The sequence below is a fragment of the Chrysochloris asiatica genome, unplaced genomic scaffold, assembly GCF_000296735.1.
Source record: "Chrysochloris asiatica unplaced genomic scaffold, ChrAsi1.0 scaffold00002, whole genome shotgun sequence".
NCBI lineage: Eukaryota > Metazoa > Chordata > Mammalia > Afrosoricida > Chrysochloridae > Chrysochloris > Chrysochloris asiatica.
In genome coordinates this window covers 7,193,200-7,202,830 of record NW_006408520.1, presented here as the reverse complement: position 1 = coordinate 7,202,830, position 9,631 = coordinate 7,193,200, and the positions used below count along the sequence as shown (strand labels likewise).

At 40.3% G+C, this 9,631-nt stretch overlaps 1 protein-coding gene across 3 annotated transcripts in view; it reads left to right on the top strand.

Annotated features, from left to right (window-relative positions):
* CDC14A (cell division cycle 14A) overlaps positions 1–9,631 on the top strand; it is a 233,024-nt gene that overhangs the window by 60,462 nt on the left and 162,931 nt on the right. For all 3 annotated transcript variants that reach the window (XM_006830915.1, XM_006830914.1, XM_006830916.1), the window contains one exon: positions 1,175–1,267. In XM_006830915.1, the coding sequence (XP_006830978.1) occupies positions 1,175–1,267 (93 nt within the window). The remainder of the gene's footprint in view (positions 1–1,174; positions 1,268–9,631) is intronic.

Below are 9,631 nucleotides of genomic sequence, written 5' to 3'. Positions count from 1 at the left end.
CCCGTAAAGATTTACAGCCTCAGAAACCCTGTACAGGGTGGCTATGGGTCGGAACAGACTCCAGGGCACATGACCACCACCACCACCACTATGTTGTATTGAAGTCCTGGTGTGGTGCTGTGGGTTAATGCATCAGACTGCAAAGCCATTTGAACTGTAAGGTTGGCGGTTCAAGCTCACCGGCTGCTACTTGGAAACCCTAGGAAACCCTATACAGGGTCGCTATGGGTCGGAACCGACTCGATGGCACTTAACAACAACAATATGTTGTATTGGAGTCCTAGTGTTGCGCTGTGGGTTAATGTGCTGAACCGCAATGTCAGCAGTTAAAGCTTACTAGCTGCTCCTCTGAAACCCTATATAGGGTCATTATGAGTCGGAACTGAGTCAACGAGACTTCACAATACAAAATTATACTGTATTAAAACAGTTGCTAATGTGATCCTTTTCATGGTTTATCTTTTTCCATTAGCCATTTATTTTTTGACATTTAAACGGGTTATCATAGTATTATTGCTCTAGCTAATATAGGTATCTAATGATTTTTTTGTTAGAGATAGATTGGTTGATACATTTGAATAAAAATTGTATAATATGAAAAGTGTAGATAATTTTTTCTGCGAGTGGGGATGGAGGAGAGTAGGGAATAAAAAGGGATGAGTAAAGTTTGCATACGAAATCAAGTTAGCTGTAAAGAACAAATCATCCTATTCATAGAGCTTCCATTAATTTTATTATTTCTCATTTTATCAATTTTTTAAAGAGAAATGAATTTGTTATATTGTGAACTGTTACGTCATGAATTGGAGCGCATTGGCTCTAGAGGATAAGCATTGGATTACGAACCACACTGTCTGCGTTCGAGCCTACTGTCTGCTCTGTGGGAGAATGATGAGGCTTTCTGCTCCCAAGAATATTTAAAGCTTTGGAAAGACTATACAGGATTGCTGTGTGTTGGAACTGACTGCTTGACATCGTGAATAGCCTGTAGGAAGCCTGAGTTAGTGATGCCTAACCCTCAAATTCTCATGCCCAAAGACTATAGAACTGAGGTTGAAAGTTAAGCTTCATGGCTTGTGACATTGCCTTTAAAAGTTAAGAGATGCAGTTTATCTTTTGTGTATTTCAACATTATCTCTGTGGTAACACTAACTCTTTCTCTCCCTTTATCTAGTCATACAGTTTATCAAGAAAGAAAATAGTGCACTACACCTGTTTTGATCAACGGAAAAGAGCAAACGCAGCATTTTTGATAGGTGCTTATGCTGTAAGTAGTTTTTTTTCATGATTCGATTCTATAATCAGGCCAGTTAACACTGTTGAATAATGTCCAGGCCACTTTTTCAGTGAGTTTCAGAGATGGTGGAGATTATTAGCAGTTTGGGAATCGATCTGGAATGGAAAGTGCAGACTAGCATAAACCCTCTAGAGTTTATTTTCTAGTCATTAGTGAGAGAATCTTAGAGCCACAATATGTAGCTGGATTCCAAAGTTGTTTAGTTGTTTTTAAAAAAGAATACCCAGGAAACATACTCAATTTGGAAAAGAAGTATATTTATCTTATATACTTATGGAGCTCTGGTAGCCTAGTGGGTTATGAGTTGAACTGCGAACAGCAAGGTTACTCCTTGAGAGAAAGATGAGAGTATCTGCTCCTGTAAAAGATTTCTATCCTCAGAAATCCTATTCACGGTTGCTATGAGTGTCGGAACTGATTCATTGGCATGTAACCACAATCACCATCTTATATATACTTATGATAATATGGAAGGTTAAGACTGTTAAGATATTCCTTTTTTGAGAGGAATGAAATCCTAGATTACATGGGGAAAGATGAATTTTTTCTTTTTTAATCAGTCTATTCGTTTTCCTGTCTGTTTATCCAGTCTCTTCCTTTCTTTCTTCCTTCCATTCTTCTTTTCTTCCTTCTACTTATCTATCCATTCATCCATCCATCTAGCCTTTTTAAGTATCTACCCTATGTCAGGTATGGTACTATAAGCTAGAAGCACACAAACAATTTGACACGGGGGATAGATGAAAAAACAACAGCAGCAACAAACCAAACAAATTAAATTGTTATTTGTTATGATGTTGTTGTTAAGTGCCGTCAAGTCGGTTCTGACCCATAGCAATCCTGTATTGTGTTTCCAGGGAGCATCTGGTGAACTTGAACCGCTGACCTTGCGGTTCAAACCGACTTTGTAGTTAAGTGCATTAACCCACAGTGCCACACAAGGACTCATTTGTTATGATTGTTGTTGTGGTTAGGTGCGGTCGAGTTGGGATCTGACTCATAGCGATCCTGTACAGGGTTTCTGAGGAGCATCTGGTGAGTTGGAACTGCCGGCCTTTACGATCCAAACCGACTTTGCAGCTTACCACATTAACTGGCAGCGCCACACCAGAAGTCCACTTGTTATGATTGTTAAGTGCCATTGTGTTGTTTCTGACCCATAGCGACCCTGTATAGGGTTTCCAGGGAGTAGCTGGTGAGCTTGAATCACTGATCTTGCAGTTCAAACGACTTTGCAGTCTGATGTATTAGACCACAGCACCACACCAGGACTCCATTTGTTATGATGTTGTTGTTGCTGATATAGATATGCAGAAATGTATGGCACCAAACCACTGCACACTTTACTCTCTACTTCTCATCTATGATCCACAATTCATTTCAATGGCCACACAGAACCCAAACACCATACTTACAGTTATGGGGTTTATTAGAGAAGATAACAATTCAGAAATGTTTAGGGCACAGTTATTCCAATAAAGACCACTTTTCCTCAGCCATGCCCATACACAGACCTCTCTCTGATAAACGTTGATAAATGTCCACAGGGCATATCACTCCACTTAAGTCTCAGCCTGAAGGTACTAAGTTCTAGCTGTGTGGGTCAACAAACCTGGCTCTACCAAGTAAATGCCTTGAGGTACCCAACTCTGCAAGGCACTTAAGTTTACTTGGCCTGTCCATTGGGAAGTCCACTGCTTCCTCTGGTGCCCTGGCTCTTGGTTCTGCTGCTCCTGTTTTTCTGCCACTCCTCCGATGTCACAACTTTCTGTCCCTTGGTCTGGGAGGTTCACAGCACAGGGATCTTGGGGTACAGTGGATATGCTCTACTTTTTGGATGATAAGGAGAGCTCTCTTCCTGCTCCTGAGATGGCTCATTTAAAATCCAGCAAGATGGTAGCTTTCCAAGTGTTTGCAATCACAAGCCTGTTAGCAGTCACTCACTAGTGAGTCATATCATCTATCAGCATCTCTCCTTCCCGTCCTGGTGCCACACTGTGAATTAATGTGCTGGACTGCAAAATCGATTTGAACCGCAAGGTCGGTGGTAAGCTTACCAGCTGCTCCCTAGAAATACAGGGTTGCTATGGGTTGGACCCAATTCGATGACACTTCACAACAACCACAACAGCATGAAGAAAAAAGTCATTTGGTAGGAGTCTAGAATGCTAGAAGAGGCATTAATAAATAATTCACTGCTATAAGGTATATACCTAATGAGCAATGACATAAAGTTTCAGAAATATGCTGAAGTTGGAATGGGTCAGAGAAGCAAGTAATCCTTTATAGGCCTTAAAAGATAATTGGATATTCACCTGTTGGGGAGGAGAATATGGAAAATAGAATAGGAATTTGTAATAGATATGATGACTATTAGATTCCTACTGTGGCACTATAGGGCCAGTACTAGACTGCAAACCACAGGTCGGCAGTTCAAACCCACCAATTGCTCCTCAGAAACCCTATACAGTGTTGGTATGATTCAGAACCGACTTGGCGACACTTAACAACAACAACAACATGATGGATTTAGAATGTGGGGGTGGGACACATAGATGTGAGGTATGGAATCACCTTGAAAAGCATTTGGCTTTTGTTCTCAGTTACTTTGAGAGCCTCACCAGTACCTGAAGTTAACTAATGGGTGCTAAGTAGACCAAGAGAGACCTCTGGAGGGCCTGATGGTAACTAAATACTCAAGAGGCATGATACAATCTATCATGGCCAAGTGCTAGGCTGATAAAATAACAAAGACTTACTGGGTCAGTACTGAATAAGCCTCATGTTATATGATGTAATTTATCACAGCCATATAGTGAGGCAGTGTGTGTATGTGTGTGTGTCAGGGGGCAGGGGGGTGTCAGGGGAAGGAGCTTCCTGGTTGGTGACCATGCACATAGTGCATCCCTCTTTGGGACAAGGAAGTTTCATGCTGCGACTCCTCCTATATTTCATCCTGTGCATCTCTTTGTATTTTTTAGTTGTAATAGATCTGTTGTCAGTATGGTATGCTTTCTGTGACTTCTGTGAGTTATTACAGTGAATTAATGAACACACAGGGCCAGTGAGAGCAAGCAGGTGCTGACATCTGCCTGTTTAGCAGTTTGAAAGAAGGTGTCCTTCTAATGTGTGGGCTCTGACCTCACTCTTAGTGGCTGGGACTGAAAGAAGGTGTCCTTCTGACTTAAGGGCTCTAACATGGCCCTGGATGGCTGGGGCTGAGCAAGAGTTTTGCATGAGCAGCTGGTGGTGAGCATGAAGAAATGGGAAGATGAGAATTCGATCCAGTTAGACACTTTGGGAATCAGATTCATTCAGATCCTTCATATACAGTTAGTCCCCCTTGCTTAGGACATTAGGCAAGATATGAGGGAGAAGAAGAAGATGAGAGTAGAATTTAAACTGCATTATCATGGAGTTTTGAATTGCCAAAGGGTGTTTGCCTTAGTCTGATAGCAGTGGGGAGACCATGAAAGATTTTTGGCATGGAAGTAAAATGGGATAATTTATTATATGTTCATGGTTATGATGACAGAGGAGGTTAACTTTTAGCATTTTATTGGAATTTATATACAAGTCTTTACAGCAGGCAGGCTGAATATCACTCCTGTGTTTATTATAGCTTTCTTAATAGCTATAGAAGACTTTCAAAATAATTTCAGTTAGAAATTTTGTTCTCTGCAAACACTAAAATGTAAATGTGAGTCACACAATATGTTAGGTAGTTTTGGATAGGTAAGTCTGGAGTTTTCTCTATATACTGAGATTGGGCAAAACTTGGAAGGTAAAAACCACAGGGTTTAAATGTACTTGCTACCTGTAATCACTTTTTTAGGCATGTGTGTGATAATCCATTCAAGAATATGCCGGTTTGGAATCAGGAAGAAGAAAGGTATCATTTCCCTCATCCATGGGGGAGGCAAGTCCTGTGTTTCTCTGAAGCCTGGAAGTACACTGCTGTGTGACCTTTCGAGGGCCTCATTCTGGGCAGTAGCTACTAGACATCAAACTTGATCACATCAAACCAAAAGCTCCAGAGAAAAGACATCCAGCTGTATTGTTGGAAAGACTGTCAGCTGTTGCAAGTGTAGTCTGAGAACAAGCAAGCTGGCAGCCAGACTGTGGGTCCAGGACCTTACTTCAAGGACTGAGATCCCAACCTGCTCACCTTTTATCCCCCCTGATGTGATGACAATAAAGCCCTTGGCCATCCCATGTGGCAGCTTTTCTTCTTCTTTACAGACAGCATGGTATAGAGGAAAGAATGGTGAGTAAGAGTCAGGAGATTTAGTTTTGAAGTGGCTTTGTGGTGATAGATAAGCCATTTTCTCTCCATTGACTTATTTAGTTTCCTTAGTCCTGGAGTGGCATAAGCACCAGATTGCTAACCTCAAGATCGGAAGTTCAGACCCGCCAGCTCCTATACAGGGTTGCTATGAGATGGAACCGACTGACTCTATAGCAGACAACATCAGTGGCAACAATCTGTAAAATGAGAGAGATGATTGCAATGACCTCTACATTTCCTTCCAATTATTAGGATACTAGGATTAGGATGGAGTCCTGGTGTGGCACTGTGGGTTAATGCGCCAGACTGCAAAGCCATTTGAACTGCAAGGTCAGAGGTTCAAGCTCACCAGCTGCTCCTCGGAAACCCTATACAGGGGCGCTATGGGTCGGGATCGACTCGATGGCACCTAACAACACCAAGGATTAGGATACTATTATTAGGATACTAGGATGATGTGGTAGGATGACCAGGAGCTCTGGTAGCATAGTTATGAATTAGGTTATGAATTAGGCTATGAACCACAAGGTCAGCTGTTCTGTGGGAGAAAGATGAGGCTTTCTGCTCCCGTAAAGGTTTACAGCCTTGGAAACCCTGTACAGGGTCGCTATAAGTCGAAACCCGGCACCTAACTACCACCAGGATGATTTTGTAGTGCCAGCCAGATTTTTGCTTTTGTTTTAAGAGCATACATGTTAGTTTGGAGATTAAGTGAAGTGCTGATAAGCTGAATTATGCAAACATACTTATTTTTCACTTTACATTGATGATTACTACTTGTTTGGAATTGGTAACGGACCCTGTGCTTAAAGCGTGGAGAGCCTGTAATAATAGCTGGATTCAAACCACATAGCATGCATGTCTTTCCTGAGGGGTTTGGATGGTTGTTGAATTTATTATTTGTGGCGCTTTTCTCATTTGGATTGCAATCAAGGAGAAACCTTCTCCTTTCCATTTCCCCTTTCTCTTTCTGTCTTTCTTCTTGCCGTTGTCACACTCATCTTACCCATTTTGCTTAGTGTTCTTAATTGCAGCACAGTACCTGTACAAATTGAAAGAAGTTCAATGATAGTAGATATGTTAAGCTTGTGATAACATACTCTCTGATCAGATATATCTTAGAATACAGAAGTGTCTACCACTTTAAAGCAACCACAGGGGGAAACCAGTTCTGTTGTGGCTGAAGAAATGCTGAGCACAGCACCGGCTTGTCTTACACACCATTTATAGCACTGAGAAGCAATGTAAAGTGATTATTCTTGTATTGATCATTTCCCAATTGATTTGCTTTTCAAATTTTGTTAGAGCATTCCCCAGAAAGCATTTTGACAAAAACACTTTATAAAAAAGACAACTTAGAGTTGTATTATTTCCTGAAAGATAATTTTATGCATTAGTTCTTATTGTCTGTATGTGTTTAATTGTTGTCACAGAAGATAGTCAATTATGCTTTGCATATTAACTGTTGCTGTATGTCTCAGTCTTTTGGGGGAATCTTCTTGGATACAAAATTCCTTTATCTTTGAGGTAGCCACATAGATTTTGTGGGATAAGCTCTGTAGGTATGTTGTTTTCCAAAACAAGTCCTTAACAGTGAAGAAGTTCCTCTTTTATATGTGAAGTGAATTAGTCCTCTTGGAAGGAATGTTAAATACTATTAAAAATTTTGTACTAAGGTTGACAACAACAACAACAACTATTCTAACATTAAGGAGAATTAAAAATTTCCTTTTAAATATATTAAATAACTTGCATTGCTAAATGAGTAGTCTAAATGGGACTAGTGAACCAGATATTAGATCTGAATGGAGGATTACAGGGCTAAGGTTTATAAGCCATTCCAATCTTATCTGTGTCTGCTATTTCTTTTTGAAGACTACACTTAAGGGTTAGTTAATTATAGTCACTAGTAAGTCTACTAATTGTGAAGAAATAATTCCCGTCTGATGTAGTGGTTGAGAGCAATGACTTTAGTAGAGGACCATGATTGTTTTTAAGTCAATTTGCTAATTTGTGTTTTCAGCAAGCTATTTAACTCAAAGGGATAGTAATTCTCCATCAAACAGATGTGAGTACTGATGGAGGGCATGCAGGAGGTCAGATTGGTGCCTGCTGGCACTGTAGGTTAATATGCTGGACTGCAAAGTCATTTTGAAACAGAAGGTCAGCAGTTCAAACTCACCAGCTTCTCCTTGGAAACCCTATACAGGGTCACTATGGGTCAGAACTATGTGGCCTTCCAAAACATTTTCTGGATGATATCAGAAAATCTCTTAGCACATATTCCTAGTTTGATGCTTGGATTCTTAGACTAAATCACTGCAGATCTGAAGACTTCCTTCCTCTCCCTTTTTGTCTGCTTATCTTTCCTCCATTCTATTCCATTTTACAATCAAGTCCTTTGCTGGCTCAGTAGCACTCAGATAGATGTTCATATGATTGCTGTTTAGAGTAATTCGCTGCAAGATGTGAGTATGAGGTGTTGTAGCTCTCCTAAGGTGTTCTTTGCATTTTACAAAGGGGAAACCTGCGTAAATCAAATAAATTTCTAATGTGCATGATGTATATTCAGGCATTCATTAATTTAGTAAATATTTATTAAGCTCCTATGAGTCCTGCCGTACATTGTGGTGGGTTCCGAGAAATTTTTAAAAAAGAATGATGCTTAGTTTAGAAGAGGAGATGGATGAGCACAAAAGAATTATAAAAAAGTGTGCCACAGGTGCCAAATTTGGATAAATGTGAATTCATTAAACAATTGTGTTTTTCCCATTATGCATCGGGCCATGTTCTAGGACTTGAGGATACTAAGATAGATAATGGATACTCTCTGCCTCGGGTTCGTGTGTGTGTATATGGTGTTGGGTAGAGTGGAAGAAGGTGGGAGGATATCAACCCTGGAAAGATGGTAAGCATCAAGGATAGCAGACCTAAAGCCAAATTAGGACTATTGGACAAAGGAAATAGCATGGAAGAGAGGATTGGTTTGTATATGTGTAGAGGGTAAAGGGACATTGAAAGATTATATTTTAAGTTTTTAGTTTTAGGGATGCAATATAATGAGAAAGGAGCTCTGGTAGTGTAGTGGTTATGAATTGGGCCGCGAACTTGCAAGGCCAGTAGTTCAAAACTGCCAGCTGTTCTGCGGGAGAAAGATGAGGCTTTCTGCTCCCAGAAAGATTTATAGCCTCAGAAACCCTGTACAGGGTCACTATGAGTTGGAACCGACTGCACGGCAGCACCATATAATGAGAAGATACAGTTGGTTTTTAAATTTTCCTTATAGTTTTTAAATGAAAAAGTGGGATAGTCACATTAAAGAGAAAAGAAAACTACTTCTATATCAGTCTAAACTTTCAACTATTTACTAGGAAGTCCTGGTGTGGCACTGTAAAATAAGCTCTGGATTGCTATCCACAAGGTCAGCGGTTCAAACACACCAGCTGCTCCTTGGAAACCCTATATAGGGTTGTTATGAGTTGGAAACCAACTCAATGGCACTTAACAACAAAAACGACAATTGCTGTGTGGAATCCTGATGGTACAGTGACGAGGTGGCTGGACTGCCAACCGAGAGGTCTGTGGTTCAATCCCACTACCCTGTTTTTCAGGAGAAAGATGTGGCAGTCTGTTTCTGTAAAGATTTTCAGCTTTGAAAAACTCTACTCTGCCCTATAGGATCTCCATGCATTTGTTTGGGTTTTAATTGCAATGTAGTTTTTTGAACCTTTTCTCACTTTACCTACAGATTACATCATATTTCATTTAGACAGTATGACATTGTTTGTTTGACGTTTTAGATTCTTTAAAAAACTTTTAGAACAGGAACCAGACAAGGATGCCCTTTGTCACCGCTCCTATTCAGTATTGTGCTGGAAGTCTTAGCAAGAGCTATATGGCAAGACAGGGAAATTAAAGGCATCCAAATTGGCAAAGAGGAGGTAAAACTCTCCCTATTTGCAGATAATATAAGCCTATATGTAGAAAACCCCAAAAACTCAGTAAAAAAGCTACTAGACCTCATTGGAAGATTCAGCAAAGTGGCA